This window comes from Passer montanus, unplaced genomic scaffold (assembly GCF_014805655.1).
Source record: "Passer montanus isolate IOZ18808 unplaced genomic scaffold, ASM1480565v1 scaffold37, whole genome shotgun sequence".
Lineage (NCBI taxonomy): Eukaryota > Metazoa > Chordata > Aves > Passeriformes > Passeridae > Passer > Passer montanus.
In genome coordinates, this window is record NW_024368485.1 from 3,968,026 (window position 1) to 3,987,510 (window position 19,485).

The 19,485-nt window shown below is 46.9% G+C and overlaps 2 protein-coding genes across 5 annotated transcripts in view; both read left to right on the top strand.

Annotated features, from left to right (window-relative positions):
• KIZ (kizuna centrosomal protein) overlaps nt 1-1,441 on the top strand; it is a 28,498-nt gene extending 27,057 nt beyond the window's left edge. For all 4 annotated transcript variants that reach the window (XM_039717078.1, XM_039717076.1, XM_039717077.1 and 1 more), the window contains one exon: nt 1,210-1,441. In XM_039717078.1, coding sequence (XP_039573012.1) covers nt 1,210-1,313 — 104 coding nt within the window. In that variant the 3' untranslated portion in view covers nt 1,314-1,441. The remainder of the gene's footprint in view (nt 1-1,209) is intronic.
• A 3,568-nt stretch (nt 1,442-5,009) lies between these two features.
• The window catches only part of XRN2 (5'-3' exoribonuclease 2), a 33,058-nt gene continuing 18,582 nt past the window's right edge, over nt 5,010-19,485 (top strand). Inside the window, exons 1-17 of the mRNA XM_039717022.1 lie at nt 5,010-5,167; nt 8,834-8,961; nt 9,048-9,159; nt 9,417-9,528; nt 10,268-10,326; nt 10,406-10,495; nt 11,492-11,564; nt 11,658-11,708; nt 11,876-12,033; nt 12,434-12,508; nt 12,596-12,729; nt 12,816-12,873; nt 12,963-13,070; nt 13,718-13,762; nt 14,063-14,194; nt 15,200-15,321; nt 17,481-17,616. Coding sequence (XP_039572956.1) covers nt 5,093-5,167; nt 8,834-8,961; nt 9,048-9,159; nt 9,417-9,528; nt 10,268-10,326; nt 10,406-10,495; nt 11,492-11,564; nt 11,658-11,708; nt 11,876-12,033; nt 12,434-12,508; nt 12,596-12,729; nt 12,816-12,873; nt 12,963-13,070; nt 13,718-13,762; nt 14,063-14,194; nt 15,200-15,321; nt 17,481-17,616 — 1,668 coding nt within the window. The 5' untranslated portion in view covers nt 5,010-5,092. The remainder of the gene's footprint in view (nt 5,168-8,833; nt 8,962-9,047; nt 9,160-9,416; nt 9,529-10,267; nt 10,327-10,405; nt 10,496-11,491; nt 11,565-11,657; nt 11,709-11,875; nt 12,034-12,433; nt 12,509-12,595; nt 12,730-12,815; nt 12,874-12,962; nt 13,071-13,717; nt 13,763-14,062; nt 14,195-15,199; nt 15,322-17,480; nt 17,617-19,485) is intronic.

The following is a 19,485-nucleotide window of genomic DNA, read 5'->3' on the forward strand; positions in this document are numbered from 1 at the left end:
TGTGACCTGGGTGGGTGCAGCAGGAAGGTTTTGTGTGTGGCCAGGCTGCTTTTATTCTGAATTGGTGTCTGGACCCTGTGTGTTTTTGCTGCGCACACATTCCAGTTCCCCCTTTACCCCCTGCAAGGCCCTCCAGGGCCTTCTGCCAGCAGGGCAGCGCTGGGAGCCAGGATCTCTGTGCCTGGAGCCCTGCTCTGGGTGCTGGCCATCCAGAATGGTTTTAGAGGTGTGGCAGTGAACTGAGGTACAGATGCCATCAGGGACAGCTGCTTTGGTGGCACTTGAAAGGCTCTGGCGTGCCTGGCCCCTTTCCTGTCTTGGAGCCGTTCAGCATGGCAGCTAGCACAGGGCTGGCTCTGATGTTCCCAGCAGAGAACAGCCCAGGGGGCCGGGGATGGAGGATGAAAGATGCAGATGCTGCATTTGTAGATAAGGTGTTCACGGAGCTGGTGCCATCAGAGGCACCAAAGTGCCTGAAAGACAAGCTGCAGTGTCTGTGTGAATGTGACAGCCTTCCTCCTCCCACTGTCCCTGGCCAAGCCCTGAGCCTCATTCTGGCTGCCTTTGGACAGCCAGCAGCCTCTGGATTAGGTGGGAACAGAGAGCACGCCTCTGTCAGCCTCTGCAGCCCTGACTTCATGTGCCACACTTCCCACTCTGTCCTATCCATGGGTCAAAAGAATTCACATCTCCAGAAATCTCTCAGGCTCTGAAAACTGCCATGGGATTCTGCTGCTGTCAGTGAAAGGGTTTGCTGATTCCCAGAGCCTAAGGTCAAAGCCATGTGCTCCACTGAGGTCAGGCCTGCCTGGATCTGCTCTGATCTCCAAGTGGTGATTTTTCATTGGTGATGTCATTGCCATTTTTGTGCCAACTCTGTGATGTCATGGCCCGCTGGTGACTTCATCTCAGGGTCAAGTAGTGGGGAGAAAGGGGAAGAGAATAGACAAAGCTGCAATTCAGGCAGCAGCTGGTCAAGTAAATTGCTTGGAGTGGAAATGTTCTGCCCAGCTACCTTGTGGCACAATGGAGTGGGAGCGCTGAATGAGGCCGCTGTCCAGCACAGCCGCTCCTCTGCCAGAGCCTGCCCCAGCCACGCACACCTGGGGCTGGGGCTCCTGGGGACACCTGCCCCTGCTCCTGGCTGTGGCAAGTGGCACGGCCACAGAAAAGGTTTTACACCTCTGCTTTCCTTCTTCTCACCCGCAGCGTTCTGGGGTGAATCTGAGGACAGCAGCTCCGAGCTCGAGGCTGCTCTGCGCCCACAGACCCACGGCACGGAGTCAGACGACTTTGATGACTTCTATGACTGAGATTCTCCCACTGGCTTTTGGGAAGAAACAAACTGTGTTTTCTTTCACACAGTGAGTGTGCCACAGGCTGAAGCACTGCCTGTCACTGAATTGGCAAAGAAAATTTAAATACTAAATAAACATAATAGGTCCTGTATGTTGTCTGTGTGCTCTCTCTGACCTGCAGTGTTTTCCTGCTCTGATGAGATCCCTGCCCCGTAACAATCCCCTCCCAAGGCTTGTGGCATCCCAATATTGGGACTCCAGCGCCAGACAGGGTTTGGGAAGAAGCAGACAAGCATTGTGGGTATGCAGACAGGCGCTGCTGGGGTGGGCTGGCATGTTTGATCTTTATCTTCTTCTGCAACAGATCAAGAAGAAGAAATGCATAAAATGTCCATTTGTAATTCAGCACATTTTGGAACAGAGCAGCATTTACATGTGGCAAGCCCCAGTGCTTTCCTGCTTTTCCCTGCTTTGTGAAATCCGTGCTGGCGTTGTTGTGTGGACATCACAGTAATTGGATGACTCCAGGAGCTTCATGCATTTTTAATTTTCTTCTTTTCATTCCTTTTATCTAAAATTAAGTTCATTAAACATGAGATTTTCTTTGGGAGGAAGAAACCAGAGGACATGTTAAAGCTGTTCATAAATGATGACAGGTTCAAAAGCAGAAAGCAGCACCCCAATTAAGCTGTGCTGTGCTGCAGCCCCACATCTCCCAACACAGGCACCAATCTCTGCACCCCATCCCTCAAAACCCGTCTAGAAATGAGAACAACATTCAGTTTAATAAGAGGAATGTGTAGGCTGAGAGCTCAACAGCACAAAATTACTTGCAGAAGGCTTGGAACTGAGCAGGAGCCCTTGGCACAGCTGGCTGCTGTGGGTTTCAGTCTGCCATCAGTGAAGGTGCAGCCTGGAATGTTCTGGGAACTGGGAAATCTGCTGCACCAAGGATGGAGCTGGGCGAGTCTGTGACCAGGGCTGACATCCTGGGAGGCTGCTGGGCTTGACTAAAGGACTGCAGCAACTGACAGAACCAGAGGACACAGCCGTGCCAAGGGAAATATAGGTTGGATATTAGGAAAAGGTTTTTTATGGAAAGAGTGATAAAGTACTGGAATTGTCTGCCTGAGGAGGTGATGGAGCCACCATCCATGGACCTGTTTAAAAAAAGACTGGATATGGCACTCGGTGCCATGGTTGAAGTGTTAGGGTATGGGTTGGACTTGATGATCTCAAAGGTCTTTTCCAACCTAGTGATTCTGTGACTAAAGCCAGACTTTACTGAGGGCTTTAATGTCCTTTTTACCACACCAACTCTCCATGTCCTGTGAGACTGCTGCTGGCATGTTGCTCAAGGCCTGGGAGGAGCGTGGAGAGGAGGAGCAGCCCCACTGGAAAAATCCAGCAGCTTGCACTGCCAAGGGACGTTGTCTCAGCAGTGCAGCGTCTCTGCAGCTCTGAGCTCCTCCTGAGTGACTCCGGGCTGCTGTCAGCCCACTTTGTGTCTGCTGCATGACACCAATCCGTGGGGCTTTCCACCGCCACAGTCCAGCTCAGCCCTGACAGTGGCCCGTGACAGGTGACAGATGGCTGCAGAGCCACATGCAGGCAATCTCTGCCTCTTGGTGCCGGAGCGATAGCCGGGTTCCTCCGCAGCGTTATTTATGATACTCTTTTTGTGCACAGACTCATTAGATGCACAACATCCTGCCAGTCAACTTCCCCGTGCTCCTTCACAGCTGTCAGCAGCCTGGCCCTGGTGGCAGGTGACGCTGACGGACAGGGGGACTGGAATCAATACACCCCGAGCAGATTCCCATCGGCACGCCACTCATCCGAGGGAAGTGCCCGAGCGGGAAGCGTTCCCTGCTCCTGCCCAGGGTGCGCCGCTCTGCGCTGCGCTCATGGATGTGCAGTCGGCAGGTGAGCTGCTGGTGCTCAGACCAACTTTTCAAGGAACTGTCTGCTGCACTATTAATTTTTCCAGCACTTGTTTACCCAAGCAATTATAAGATAAGATGATTGCCTTTCATTTGCGTCTGCCAGCCTTCTGTTTTCTTCGTCATTATCAGAAAAACAACTGATTGCCCATCAATACAAACAAAATGTTCATGCTAAGCTGCCGTGCTCCCTACAAAATTCTGGGAGGAGAGGCACTACAATAGGAAGCTTCAATCAGGGAACATTTTGTAAGGAACAGATAAAGGACAATCTTCAGCTGATACCACAGGTGTGGTGCCACTACAAAGTTGCAGGGGAAATTTATTCAAGTCACAGATTTTATTGAGAAGAACGACAACAGAAAACGGCTTAACAACAGCCAAGCGAGGATAAGAATAATGAGAGACACAATATTGGGTTAATTTATTCTACAGCAAATTAGGCAGGTACCAAGTTTCCCCTCTGCTCCCCAAATCGGCGGCGTTGACTCAGCAAGCACTGCTGAGATTTTGTTATTTTTGTTAATGACTCCAGGCTGCTGTTCCCTGTCCTCGGCCCTCTGGCTGCCCTGCTAACGGAGCTGATGTGCGGCAACGGGACACGGCGGAGCAAAACCCGCCTTGTGCTAATCCCGTTTAATTCCCAACCGTTTAATTCCATTTTGGTGCCGTCAAACGGTAATAAATTAACAGTATTTGCTTATGCCATGGGCAGAGCAAGGGGACGGCGGCTCTTTGCCTCGTGTTGGTCTCAGGAATCACGTGGAGCCGTTTCCTACTGAGGGAAATGTCACCTCAGAGGGCACAGAGCAGCCGTGCCCTGAATCGCTCCTGTTTTTGCCAAACGTGGGATAAGTCAAAATTGTCTGAAGTCGGGATGCTCTTTCATCATTAATTTCATATATTCTTTGTATACTTTCATGCAGAGACCTAATTAGTGCATCCCTTCCTCAAGGACACCCTGGAACCACCAAGCTTTAAGGATGTAGTAAATCCAGATATTGATGCCTATGTGAGCATTCCTAACTTGGCAAAACATCCAAATTCCATGTATCCTATAGCCGAATGAACCGTATTTATTGTAACAAACTCACACCTACAGGTCAAAAAGAGGTGCAGGCCCTTCCCCCGAGTACGTGGAAGAATTGTGTAACTCATGTGGAAATTACTGATCAATCCTAAAGGAGGGGCTGTGCTGGGGAAGTTGCCAACTCTGGATTTCTGAGTATAAGTAAAAGTGGTTGTGCTGGATTTAGGGAATATATTGAGCATGCAGTGCTGAAATAAATCATTGATGTCTCTCTTAATTATTGACTTGCTGGGCAACACCGCTGTGTGTGTGCAGCTTAAAGCACCCCACAGCAGCACCCCATGCTTTTTAACAAGGTGCTAAGGGAGGGTGAGAGGGCGATTCTCCTGTTAAACTGCTCGTTTATGGCCTTTTTTGAGGAGAAGTCACACTGTACATCTTGGCTGAGCGTGAGGGCAGCAATGGGGCTGTCTCAGGAGCCAGGCTTCACTTTTCCTCCTGGAAATCACTTTCGAACCCTCTGGCTTTGCTTTCCCCCTCCGAGTGTCCTGAGTAAGGAGCTGCCCAGACACGTTTCATGGGCCGCTGTCCCCTCACGCTCCTGCCTCCCCTCACGCCGCCATTGCGGGGCCCTCAGCCCGCACCCAAGATGGCGGCGGCGGCACCTCCCACACGGCCCCGCTCCTTCCCTTCTTCCCTCCCTTCTTCCCTCCCTTCCTCCTTCCCTCCCTCTTTTCCCGGCGTTCCCGGCGCCGCCCCCCGACCCCGGAAGTGCCGGCGGCGCGGCGGGTCCCGCTCGGCGCTGCCCGTCCGCTCCCGCCATGGGAGTCCCGGCCTTCTTCCGCTGGCTCAGCCGCAAGTACCCCTCCATCATCGTCAACTGCGTCGAGGAGAAGGTGAGCCGGCCGCCCGGCACGCCACGGGCCCGCGGGGCAGCGGGGCCGCGCCGCCGCTGAGCCCCCGGTGCTGCCCCGGGGCCTGCCCAGGGCGGGTCGGTGTTGGGGCTTTGTGTGGGTTTAGTCCGGGTGTTGTTTAGGATTGCGGGAGGTTTGGGGTTTTTGGAGGTTTTTCCCGGGTTTTGGAGTTTTTTCCCGGTTTTTAGTCCCGGTGGAAGCGGGGAGGAGCTGTCCCGGCTCGGTGCCGCTGGAGCCTCCCGGGGGAACGGGCACGTGCGGGGCTCCGGGGCCGGGATTCCGCCTTCTCCCCCGCTTTCCCCTTCTCCGGCCGCTCCGCTGGAATTCCTGCCCTTCCCGACGGAGCCCGCGGCTCTGCCCCCGTGCGACTTCCACCCGGAAAAGTGGGATTTGAGGCGCTGGTGAAATTCCAGTAGGGAGCAGTGGGAGTGCTTTTTGCCATGTTTTTCACAATCCCTGCTTGTCCACAACTTTTTTTGGGGCGGGAATTAGAAGCCGGAGCTTCGGGACTTGCTGGAAGCACGAGTGCAGCTGCCTGGCCAAAACTTAGCCCAAGCCTGTGCTTGTGCTCCAGCCTTGAGCAGCCTCAGGGGGTTTTGTCTCATTGCTGGTGTTTTCTAGTTCGGGATAAACATCTCCTGGCCACACAGGGAGCTGATTATTCCAAAGACATCCTCTAAAACCTGGCTTTCCATGGCAGGAGGTTTCAGTGAAGGCTCTGACACAGGATTCCTCAGGCAGTATTGCAGCTGAAATGATGTTTGTTTACGTGTTTTTTTGGGCTGGCTCCTTCAGGCACATCCCTGCAGCCACGAGGGTGTTGTGCCATCCTGTGGGACACGTGGCAGGGGACAGGGTGGTCTCCTTTCAGTGCCACCGTGGTGGATTTACTGAGTGTGGCAAGTTCTCCTCCTCAGGGCTAATTCGAGCCTTTCTGAGCAGTCAAACTCTGGAGTTCTTGCTTTCCAAACTGCTTTTCCCATAGGCTTTTCCAAATAATTTGTGTTCTGTTTTGTTGGATTGTACTGGATGCATTCTGCTGGTTTGGAAAGTTCAGGGCATGTGCTGGGGCTTCTGCCTTTCTGCTCCTCCTCCCAAGCTGTGCTGACCTTGGGGAAACACCTGGAAAGGAATAAAGTGTGGGAGCACGGTGGAGGAGATCAGGGAAAAGGGGGTGAAGTGGTGGAATTCCGTGTTGAGGCTGCACTCGTGCCCTGCCTGCAGCAGGGTGTTCAGCTCTGTGCTTCTCCAGGGTGTTTTTGGGTTTGGGTTCAGGCAGTGAAGCACAGGTTTGGTTAAAATTGTGAGTTGCTGTTGTGGTTTTATTGCAGCTGTGATTTCAGGCCCTCTCAGCAAGGTGGGGAGTTTATTTTACCTGTCGCTGCAAGAAGTGAATTTTTAATGGGAGATAATTAAGATCTAAGAATCTGCCTGGGAATTTTTATGGGAGAAAAGGGGGGTTGTGGGCTTAACAGTTCCCTTTAATGCTGAGCTCCAGCAGCACTGGCTCTTCTGGTCTCTGCACCAAACTCCTGGATGTGACCTCTCCCGAGGCTCTGGGAACCCTCAGTCTAGGGGCTGTCCTAGATAACCCTTTAAGATCTGTCCTTGAAAAGCAGCCACAATTTAAACTGCAATTACATCTCTTAGTTGTCTCTAAGAGCAGATTTGCCTTTTCCAGCACATTTGTAAGTGTTGGATTAATCTCTGTGTAGTCAAAGCTGCTCTCACATTTAGGAAAAACAAAGGTTTGCGTAGCCCTGGTTTTACTGATTGTGTGTCCCTTTTTTCCAGTCTTCTATAACTGAGCTTGTACCAGCCAAAGTTATTGATTAAAATAAGTGGAAAGACACAACAAATTCCTTGAGTTGGATCTGCCATAAGTGAAGTGGCAGCTCTGGCTGTCCTCATCCACATTGCCTTGCTCCAACTCAAGAGCACGTTGCAATTACAGCCAGGACAGCACATGGATAAATCATGCTCATTAACATTTTTTTATATTCAAATCTGGTCATAAATCTGAGAGTGGGCTAGGACAGCAGGGAGAAGCTGTAGTTTGTCTTACTGTCGATGAATTTAAGCTTCTCTCACGATGTAATCAGCTCCGTGTGTGTTTTAGGATTGCTGTAAATCTCTCTAATCAGAAATTTTGTATCTCCCGGTAGCTTGTCTCTTTGAAATATTGAAAAGTTGATCCTTGTTCACTTACCTTGCTAGATTAATCAGATTTAAGAAAAAGAAATAATCTTCTTCTTAAGCTGAGCAGGAAGAATGAGAGGAAGATCTTGAAGATAATAAAAAATCCAGGAGAGAATATTCTTAATCAAATGGATAGGAATTAATAAAGCTGCAGCTAAAGTATCATGTTTGAAGATCTGTTTTCAATGGTTTCAAAAGAGGCTGTAGATGAGAAGTGAACAGTTTAGTTATATCACAAGAGATATCACTCCACATACTTCAGCCTTCCTTCCACACGGCTGCTGCACGAGAACCCCAGTGGCTTTGTGAAGGGGGGCTCCTTTGCTGCCTGCCAGAGCTGGGATTCCTCCTGAATCCCATTTAGCTCCCGAGAGAGGGGGGCTGGGGATCAAGGAGAATCCAGGGGGGTAGTCCAGAGGAAGGCACAATGTTTGCACTGACACTTAGTTTCTGCTAACACCACCTTCATGTGAGTGTGTGTGTGTGTCTGGAGAGCTCAGTGAAGGAGGCAAACAGTGGTGCTTGGGGGTGGCCTCTGTCAGGATAACTGTGCCAAATGTAAACACTGCATCAAGACTTGGCTTCATTTTGGGGCTAAGAAATCAACCAGTCTTGCTGCTGCTTTAAGCAGTAAAACTGTCCAAAGTTGACAGCATAAATCTGTAAGTTTGGGGTTTTTTTCCTTCTGAATCTCCATCAGAGATGTGGGGAACTCGGTGAGTAGCAGTCTGCAGACAGAAGGTTGGGAAGGGATTGATGTTGGTTCAACAGCAGCTGTGGAACTCCATGTGATGGGACACCCAGCAATATCCCAGTGTTCCCCCATCCCAGGCACTTCTGTGACCGTAGCTTTCACCTCTGGACATCAATTTTTAAACTTGGCTTTATGCCCAGCTGTTCAAGAGCACACTTTGTTCCACCTTTGGGCGTGTTATAACCCATACCAGTCAGAATTCCTCTGAAATTCATCAGGCTTTTCCTTGCCCAGGTCCTGTCTCTTCCAGGTTTTAATCCATGTGTGCTCTGCCTGTGGCTGGTGGAAGGGAGATTCAGTGTTGCTGATTGCCTTTTGACCAAACTAACCACAAAGCCAAACCACAAGCCCAATGACAACAAAGGCCCAAACAAAACAAACCTGAAATTATGGAGAGGAAACAGAAGTGACCGTGGTTGTTGAGGGTGTTGAAGAATCCATTGCTGGAGCAGTCCAGGCACACAGGTGACTTAGGATGAAGAAATAATATGAGATATGGAGCTTCTTGTCAGGAGAAAAAAAAAACAACTCTTCCATAACCCATCATCGTATTTTCTGGTTAAAAGCAGCTCTAGGAAGAAGTGCTGTTTAATAATGAAAAGTGCAGTTGCAGGCAGTGTGGGTGCTTATTGCTCTCTTTTTCTTTGCTGCTGTTAAAACCTGAGCTGCAATCCTTGTCCCCACTTAATCCCCAGGCCAAAGAGTGCAATGGTGTCAAGGTCCCCATTGACACAAGCAAGCCCAACCCCAACGAGGTGGAGTTCGACAACCTCTACCTGGACATGAACGGCATCATTCACCCCTGCACACACCCAGAGGACAAGTAAGGCTCTTTGTTTGGCTCTTTGCATCTCTCTCTCTCTTTACTGGCAGCATTTCAAGTGTTAAAGTGAATGCTCTGTGTTTTAGGCCAGCGCCCAAAAATGAAGATGAGATGATGGTGGCGATTTTTGAGTACATCGACAGGATCTTCAACATTGTGAGACCAAGGAGACTCCTTTACATGGCCATAGATGGGGTGGTGAGTATTGACACACTGGGTTTCCAGCTGGAAAATCCTCATCTCCCCTCAGTACACAAAATCATGGAATGGTTTGTGCTGGAAGGGACCTTAAAGATCACCTGCTTCCCCATGGGCAGGGATATCTTCCACTAGCTCAGTTTGCTCCATGATGAGAGGTCAACTCTTTGTAATAACTTGTGACCCAAAGCAGCTCTCAGGACAGGAGAGATTGTCTAGATGCAAAAGGTGACCCAAGCTCTCCTGTACTTTTTTAGGCACCGCGTGCCAAAATGAATCAACAGCGGTCCAGGAGATTCAGAGCCTCAAAGGAGGGCATGGAAGCTGCCGAGGAGAAGCAAAAAATCCGACAAGAAATTCTGGCCAAAGGTAGGGCAGTGGCTTTATCAGAGGTTTTTCCTTGAGAATCACCCTGTTGGATCACCTCAGTAAGGTTTAGAGAAGGGCTGTGTGTGCATTGCTGGGAGAAGGGGAGAACAATCCTGGGGAAGGCTGGATCTGTGTTTTCCAAAGTTAAGAACTGAGACAAAACAAAATGTCATCTTTTCTTCTTCAGTCTCCTGCCTGAAATGAGTTTGTGTTGAGTGCTCTTAATTCCTTTTGAAAATAAATTGAACAGAAGAGCAGGGATAAATGCAGTGAGAAACAACCAAAACCCTTCTGGAAGGAAGTACACGTTTGTAGGGCTTGATGAAAGGAGGATTGAGGCTTAAAAGCAGGGATCAGATGGAAATACGCCTCTACAAGGATAATAAGCTGCCAGCAAGGGGGTTACTTGACAGTGGAAACTCTAAATTCAGTGAGGAAACAAAAGTCAGAGCAACTTTGAGGGTGGTGGTGACCCAGCTGGAGTGAGAGGGGAGTGTGTTGCTGCTGGCTGGGCTTTGTAATCACCTTGCTGAAATAACAATGTTTGTAAATGTGTTAACACCTTGTAGGATGCAGATAATACAATGGTAAGAGCTGGTTTGGTTTGGTTTTGTAGGAATTTTATTAAACAAATTGGTTTCAGCAAGTTAATTATTCCCAGGAGAGCTGTCTGGGTTTTGCCGTGCAGAAATGTTGGCAATGGTCCATCCGGATGTAACTCTGCTCTCTGTTGCTCCAGGTGGCTTTCTGCCTCCAGAGGAGGTGAAGGAGAGGTTTGACAGCAACTGTATCACCCCGGTGAGTGGCCTGGCCCTGTACCCAGCAATTGCCAGGGGCTGAATGTTGGTTTAATTCCTTTCCTTCCAACCCTCTGCAGGGAACTGAGTTTATGGACAATCTTGCTAAATGTCTCCGCTATTACATCGCTGACCGCTTGAACAGCGACCCGGGCTGGAAGAACCTGACAGTGAGTTTCACACTTGAGGAGATGAAGGAGATGTTTGGGCTGGGCTGAGATCCAATTGAAGAGTAGAAATTTAACAGATTTGGCTCTTGGCCTGGCTGTGAGCTGTTATTAACAGCGGGCCAGCATGCACATCCCTCTGAGCTTCAGAGATCCATTCCGTGCTGATAACTCCATCTCCCTGCACCATTTCCTGTGATTTCATTGAAGGGCAAGGAGCAGGTTTGCTGCTGGAAGCCACAATTTCACATAATGGGGAGACAGGGCTTTAGGAATACGTCTTCTGTTTTTGGAGGAAGTGTCAAGATACATTGTAGTTGTATCTTTTGTACTGTTTCTTTTTTGTAATTGCTGCCTCAGCTGGCTGCATTGTCTCTGTTCTAATGGCAGGCAGTGAAAATAAGAAGTGCCAGCTTTCTTGGCTGGGAGGTTCTCTCCCCTGGTCTTGCCCAGCCACTCCACTGCCCCAGTTCTGTCTGTGACAGCCCTGTGTGTGCTGCACACAAGGAGCAGTGCAGGCAGGAAATGCAGCTGCCTGTGCTGTGTGCCACGAGCTGACTGTTCAAGTGCTCTAATTAGAGGGCATTTGGCTCTGCTTGATTCCCCCCATCAGACAGGGGTTTTATAAATACTAATTCTCATCAGGGTGAGGAGGGGGTGATGAGATCATGTTTCAGTGCATCAATGAGCTGGATCTGGGAGTTCTCTAGTGCCCATTTCATTGCCCTGATAATTTATTGGACACATCAAACGTGACGTGGTCGTTTCAGTGGAATTTGAAGCAGTGTCAGCTTCAGCCTGGAACTGACAGAGCAAAGTGAAAGTCTCTTAATTTGCTCCTTGCTTGTAAATAATTTCGTGTTAAATCACAATATTTTAGCTCAAACCACAGGTTAAAATTTCAGGTATTCATAAGTCAGATGCTGTGTTCAGTATATAAGTTACTGGGTTTTTTCCTGTGACAGCATTAATTGTTGCCATGATTTGAATGCTTTTCAGGTTATTTTGTCAGATGCCAGTGCTCCTGGTGAAGGGGAGCATAAAATCATGGATTACATCAGAAGACAAAGAGGTAAAATTCCAGTTAATGTGGACGTCTTGTTTTAAGTTAAGCTCAGTACTAACTTAGCATGACTTTGACAAAATGTAATTTTCTTTTGTGCAGCTCAACCCAACCACGACCCAAACACTCATCACTGTCTGTGTGGGGCTGATGGTGAGTTCTCTCTTGCTTGTGGTTCCTGAGTAATCACATCAGTATCTTGCTTGAAGCAGAATCCACTTTGTTTCTAATCATAAAAAAAAATTTAAAAAACCCAAACAACCCAAAACTTGGTTATGTTTATCCTTAATCACATTTTATTCTTCTCCCTTGCTTGGTAGCTGATCTGATCATGCTTGGCTTAGCTACACACGAACCGAACTTCACCATCATTAGGGAAGAGTTCAAACCAAACAAACCCAAGCCATGTGCTCTCTGTAACCAGATGGGGCATGAGATTAAGGATTGCCAAGGTCTGCCCAGAGAGAAACAAGGAAAGGTAAGAATTTTGCTGTTTCTAGGATTTTTTTTAATCCGTAGCGTATAAGGAGATTCTCAAATCGTTCTTGCTGTTGGTTTTAGCTGCAGCATGGTGCAAATTGTTGCTGGGAATACCTAGCTTTCTTGGTATTACTACCTTGGAAGTAAAATACAAAAGTGTCATACCAAACCTGATATCCACACTTATGCTGTTTTGTTGTTTGGGTTTTTTCTCACTGAATGAGAACAAACAATCGGTAACTGAACAGATGTAGAAAGCAGCAAAATACACGCTTGGTACAAGGGCTTGGGAGCCTGTTTGGGGTCTCTCTCAACTCCTCTTGAAACAAACCTTGGAAGTGGGACTGGAGAAGCTGTGGGATGCACTTGGATCTGATGTGAGTCCCCTCTTGTTCCAGCACGATCAGTTTGCCGACACCATGCCGGTCTCGGAGCAAGAGTTCATCTTCATCCGCCTGTGTGTCCTGCGAGAGGTGAGGTGCAGCAGCTGCTGCCTGTAAACTCCATCCAAACCCCATACAGTGTTCTCTGAGCTCCTTTTTCTTGTGTGTGTGTTGCAGTACTTGGAGAGAGAGCTCACCATGGCCAGCTTGCCTTTCACTTTTGATTTTGAAAGGAGTGTTGATGACTGGGTCTTCATGTGCTTCTTTGTGGGGAATGACTTCCTCCCTCATCTGCCATCTCTGGAGATCAGGTAGATGAGAATCTCTGTTCTTTTCCTGCAAAAACATCCCCTGTACTTTTCACTACCAGGAGTCTCACCCTGTGGTTTGTGTTTAGGGAGGGAGCAATCGATCGCTTGGTTAACATCTATAAAAACGTGGTGCACAAAACCGGGGTGAGAGTTTTTCCTTTTCCTTTAAAAATATCTGGGTCTTTGCCACAAAATGGGCTTGCTTTTCAACTCTATTATTCTCTGACCTGCAGGGCTACCTGACTGAAAGTGGTTTTGTGAACCTGCAACGGGTCCAGATGATCATGCTGGCTGTTGGGGAAGTTGAAGACAGTATTTTCAAAAAGAGGAAAGATGACGATGTAATTTTTTTGTTGTTGTTCTGACATTCCTGGAGTTAGGTTTTAATCACTTACTGTTAGCCAGAGATGCTCCTTTAAGAGAATAAGGAAAAAAAAAAAAAACCAACCAAGATTTGTATTTTCATTGTTATAATCTCTAGTGAATTCTTCCAGGCTCAAAAAAGAATCTTGTGCTTCCAGTTGAATGATTCCTGGAAATGCCAGCTTGATGTTCAGGTTTTCAGTTGGCCCAGGAATCACAGAATAAGAAATATCTTTTCTTGAGTCCCTTTACCTATTTCTGAGACTGTAATGTGTCTCTGACATTTTTTTTGAGCAGCTCTGTAGTGCAGGCAAGGAGTTTGTGCTTTGACCCTGCTGTCACCCCCAAATAAAGCTGCAGCTAAATTTAGTAGATAATTTAAATCCTTACCAATGTTTTGGAGCTTTGGGTATCCAGCTGTTTTTTTTCCCCATAGGTTTTCAGGGTAGGGTAAAAAATTCCATCCCATTTCTGTTGGATTTATAGACACAAGAATTGACCCATGTCTTGTTCAGAACATTCCCTAAAAACTTTGTGTCATGGTCAATTGAGGATTATAATGAAATCATTTGCCAAGGACTGACAAATGATTGACTGACTTTATTTCCCTTTGTTTCTCATTTAGGATAACTTTAAAAGACGACAAAAAGAAAAAAGGAAGAGATTGAAGGTAAGTGAATTCCTTACCCAATGCAGAAACTAGCAAAAATTTAAATATCTAGTTTTTGGATGTTGGAACTGCAGGTGTAAACATGGTGTTTTCTGACTTGTGTGTAACTATTCCAAAGTTAAAAAAAAAACAAAAACAAAATTAGGTTGATTTCTTTTTTCTATTCCATATTCACAAAATGTGCCTTTGTACATTCATTTCCCCATAATGTTAATCTGAAAATTGTGAGGAAGCATCATCTCAGTGCTGGGGAGATCACACAACCCTTTCACTGCAGCCTTGTGTGTGTTTATCTTGCAGAGGGATCAGCCTTCCTTTATTCCTGGTGGTCAGTTTTCCCCTCAAGCCCTGGGAAATCGATCCAGCCCTCAGGCAATCTGTAACCCTCGACAAGCTGCCTTTGAGATGAGGATGCACGACAGGCAGAACTCGGTGAGTTGATGTTCAGAGGCCTTTGCACACAGAAAGGAAAGAATTGCAGCCTGTCTTACTCCAGGCACCTTTTTGTCTGCTCTGTTTTCTTGAAAAGCTGGCACCTCAAACATTATTCTTCAAGGAAGTGGCTTTTAATAAGTGATTTTTCTAAGCATGCTTGAATAAAAGTGTCTTCTTTATTTCTGCTTGGAATGATGCTTTTCCCTGGGGAAGGGAGGAACTTGGAAGTAGTTTTGGGCAAGGTATTAGTGAGGGAAAACTGGAAAGAAGTGCTCTGTTATAAGTCCTGTTAGCTTTAAATAACAATTATGACAAATATTTTCTTTCTTGGTATAAATCTTCATCCAAACAGTGAACAGATTAAAAGTTCTTTTTCACCACAGAGACGTGTGTCTGTCTCTGAAGTCTAAATACAATGTGCTTTTTCAAGGTTTAATTTCTGCTGCTCTTCCCTTTTAATCTCAAAACTTTTTTGCACCTGAGCTACGCAAATGAGTTCCTTTATGGAACGGGAGACATTTCTTTTAGGCTCTAATATTAAAATAGATACGTTTGAGAGGAGTTGAAGAGACCAGCTGTGGAGGAGCTCAGACTATTTCTGGCAGTTCTGAGTTGGAAGCACGTTTTTTTCACTAGTACCACAAAAGGAAGTTGCAGCAGAAGCTGCAGTGGTGTTCGAAAATTGGACTATATCCAGAATGGCATTTTAAAATCAATTCATACTGTGTTTATTGCACCCGTTTCTTTCTCAAAGCCAGTGACATCTTTGCCTCTGTGCATCAATGCCTGCCTTTTAACAGGGATGTGGTTTTCCCTTTTGCCCCTTGACTATGATGGGTTAAGGGTTGTGCAGCCTTTGCCTGGAATTTTTTTGGAACTGAAGAGAAGGTTTGTGATTATCACAGAGCTGTTAATTTTAACTTCATTTTTAAAAGCCTAATAAATCTTCCTCTTCCCCCCCCCCCACCTTCCCCTGTTTATCTCTAATAATTCTGACCCTAGACAACTTCAGCATCTCCAAACACCAGCCTGACTCCTGACAACAGCCCGTCCCTGGGAGGAGGAGGAATTAAGCGGAAACCCGAGGACAGTGACAGTGAACCTGAGCCAGAGGATAATATCAGGTGAAGCCATTTTTTGTAGCACTTTGTTAGCAAATTACTGAGATAGATGCAGCCTAATTAATGCCATTTAGCTCAGTGCAGCGCTGCTGCCTTCGGATGCTTTTGTGATCTTTTTATCCAGCGGTAATTAATGTGGAGGGTGAAGATATCCAGTAAATTCCAGTGAGATGGGTGAGCTCTGGCTGTTCAAGCTAAGTATCCAGATTAGTATGCATGCAGGTTTGCAGTCTCCGAGCCACTGCTCCCTCTGAGACCCAGCTTGGCGAGACATTCCCTGATTATGTGAGCGGAATGTGCTGTTCCTGGAATCTGGGAGCTGTTCAACCCACACGGCTCGCCTGTGCGCACGTGGGCAGCAGTGTCAGTGCTCTCCACCATCTTTGGTTTGCAGCAGGCCCTGGTTTGTCTCTGAGTTCTTGCATTGTCTCGGGAGGGCTGAGCCTGGGATGGTTGAGACAGGAATTTTCTGGGAATTAACCACCAGTGAGTCTGCACTGGTCAAGGATTTCAATGAAACTCTTGCTGTTTGCATCGAGGGTGGAGGCCCTTACAGCTGTTCCTGAGAAGTGCAGCCACAGGGGTTTGTTTTCTGTGGAGTCAGACCATGGGTGGATGTGGGAAAACACTCAGGGCTCTTTCCTTGTGAAGTTCTGGTTACAGTCATCACAATATGTTTGTGACATGTGGCCCATCAGCTCTAGCAATATCACAATTCTTGCTGTCATTCTTATTTTCTTTCCACCGTGTCTTTATCTGAATGGACTGATTTCTTTTTAATCAATCAAGCAGTATTTTTATATAAAATAATAAATCTTAAGGATAGATTACTCCATCTGATTTCCATCTGAGTGTTAGCAGAGCTGCTAAAAGAAGCTTAAGCAGTATGAGTGAACTGTGGTGATTCACGAGCAGCAGTGGATCTGACAGAGTTGGTATTGCCAAGGAAAAGGATGCACTACATTCTACCACAGTTTTTTTTAAGCTTTTGTAGCTCAGAATATTTTTTCATGTCCTTTTCTGAGTGGAAATTAATTCTATGCTTGCCATTGTAAATAAAAAGAACTGCATTGATGTCCTAGATACAACCACACTGTTTGTGAAAATAAATTCTGTATTTAGAACGACTTTGAAACCAGAACAAATTGTTGCAGTTGGCTACAGATGGGTTTTATCTCACAGAAAGTTTTTTTTTAATTTATGCAAGTGTCTGTCTGCCAGGCAGCTCAGGGCCTGCAGATGTTCTTGACTCCATCCCTCAAGCCATCAGTGCCAGGAGCTCTGTTCTTGCTTACCTGCTTTTCTGGGAGCCTTGAAAGCATCTCTTGGCTTCTCTGCCTGCCTATCCATGTGAATAGTCCTGCAAGGATTTAGGAAGTGTCCTGAGCAACTGTCTCAAAACAGAAGCAAGGGAAGATCCTCTTTGCAGAGCCAAAGGGATGTGCATCCTGTAAGGAAGCATGAATGGATTGTGGCTCTCTCCTAAAGCTGCATACATAGGATTTAGGGCTCTGGGAACATCTGACCAGTGTCAGCTTGAGGTGACCTCTTGGAGTGGTTTGGAATAAAATTCCATGTAAGAAAACAAATCATTATTAAGGGATTATGTGGTTTAACCAGTTTGGTTCTTTGCTGACATGATACAGCAGAGCTGAAGGGTGCAGCTGCCGTGTGTGAAAGAGGAACCAGTGTTTGTTTTCCCTGCCCCATCTGTGGACAGACATGAGGGGGAGCTGTGTGAAGGAAGGATGAGCTGTGGCCAAGGTGGCTCCTGTGATCCCAATGTCCACCTCTGGCCTGAGAGACTGAAATCCTGTGTGAAAGGGAGCTTATTTGATGTGAGGCAGCAAGCACAGGGCGCTGAGCTGCAGAAAAGCCTCTGGTAATCACAGCTTGTCTGAACATCAGCAGAACACAGAAACTGTTATGCATTTGCTTGCCTTTATATTTGAGGTAGCAGGAAAACTGTCAATTCTGCCAACAGTCACATTTTATTCTGTTGCTGCTGAGCATTGCTTTTTCTACTTTCATTTAAACTGTATATAAATGGCAACTGAAGTAGCAAGTGGCTTTGTTTTACACTGTAATTCAGACCTGCAGATGTGCATCTGTTGAGGTGCCCATCCATGTTAACATGTTACCTGTGCCTGGTTGTGTTGCAGGTTGTGGGAAACTGGTTGGAAGCAGCGCTACTATAAAAACAAATTCGACGTGGACGCCTCAGATGAGAAATTCCGCCGCAAGGTTGTGCAGTCCTACGTGGAAGGGCTTTGCTGGGTTCTCAGATATTATTATCAGGTACCACAAAGTTTCTGGTCTGAAGTTGTTACAGTCTGTTGCTCGTTTTGGAAAAGCTGTGGTGTTTTTTTGAAGGTGTAAAACAAACATGTGCCCATTCTCTTTGGTACTGGGAGTGTGAATGCAGTTTCACCATCCTGAAGCTGCTGAAGGAACAACTGAACATGGCACTCAGTGCTCTGATCTGGTTGACAAGGTGGTGGTTGGTCACAGATTGGACTCTCATCTCAGAGGTCTTTTCCAGCCTCAGTGATTCCAGGATTCTGGTTCTCACATCTTGGTGCAGCAAGAACTGTTGCTATTTTCCCTTTCCCACAAATAATGACACTGCAGGTGACTAAATGAGAGAACAAAGAACAAAGCCCTTGAAATGCCAGTAAGAATTTGCAAGAGACAGAGTTGTCAGTCTCCTCCGTAGATTGTAATGCTGCTCCATGAAGTGTGTTGTGATTGAAGTAATCTGTATCAGATTTAAATCTTTTGATAATTGAGATGTCAGATTGGCAAGAGATTAGTGAGCCATGGTGAGGTTTGTTGCACTGCTGGTTAATAAGGAGCTCCGTGCCCTGAAGGCAAAGTCAGTTACACTGGCTGTGTGACCTGGGAGCACAGTGTGCTCCAGCCCGTGCAGTTTGTCCTGTCTCAGCAGGAATTTGGGGCTTCCACACAGGGCTGTGTTCTTAAAACTTGGTATTTTTCCTCAGTGGCTGCCACCTGTCCAGCTGGGAGCACAGGCAGGGCAGATACTCAGGTGACTACAAAATGCAGTTTCCAATAGGTTTTTTCACTCCCCCCTTGGAACAAAATGGGAATGTGTCCCCTTCCCTCCTGCTCTGACAATTCCTTGAATTTGAGCTCTGACTCATCTGTTATGGGGGATAAAAATCATCAAGTTTAAGATTTGCAAGCTCTGGTGCAGCTCGTCTGCAGGGAAGCTGAGTTCCCCACATCCTTGTGTGCATGATCTCCTTTTGTGAAGGACAGATGTCACCTGGATGCCTTTATAGGTGGGAATTATCAGGGTCCTGGGCACAAGGAAACTGTATTTTTTTAATCATGACAGGGTGTTTTCCCACAACTCTCTATGTGCCCATCTGCCTCCAGGGGTGGAAATGAACCTTCAGGTGAGCTGTAGGTAAAAGTGTCCCCTTCAGTGGTACAAGAGCACAAGACCATTGCAGTCTGTTGTATGGGGATGGAGCAGCTGGAAAATCACTCCCTGCTGATATGGAAATGAGGTTAGGAAGCTGTTGGGCTGGGGGAGCTTCAAAATAGGTTTGCTTGAGGATCTTTCTTTGGCTTTTTTTCTTCTCGTCATAATAGAAACTGACTCCAATAACTAGTGCTGACTGTCCATAAAACTTGTGCCAGAATATATTGCATGCCTTTCTGTTCCTACAGAAAGCTAATAATGCAGGGCATGTCCCACTAGAGGGAACATCTGTTTGGAGAGGGGGGGGGAAAAGGGGAAAAAAAAGAAAGAAGAATGAAAGCAATCCACCTGGCTTTTGAAACATTCCAAGTCTGTCCGAAGGACTGCAGAGAATAATTATAGGTGCTGTACTTGTATACCAAAAATATCACTGGAGGAGCCTTGTTGACATTTAATCGTTCAGAACTGGAAGTCAAAATAGTAGTGGGCTTTTGTTTCAAGTGGTGCTGCTAAGAAAAATAGCTGAGAAGGTGAAAGCTTGACTTAGACCCTCAGGAGCCACGTTTCCTATACGAGGTGCACGGTGTTCTGGTGTGTTTTGAGTTTGCTTGGTTCTCTCCTCTCTGAGGAGACACTTTGTGTTCCCCACTGCTCACGGCAGGAGAGTGAGAGGGGAAGAGCAAAGTGCTACTCCAAGTGTGCAGTAGTGCTGGTAC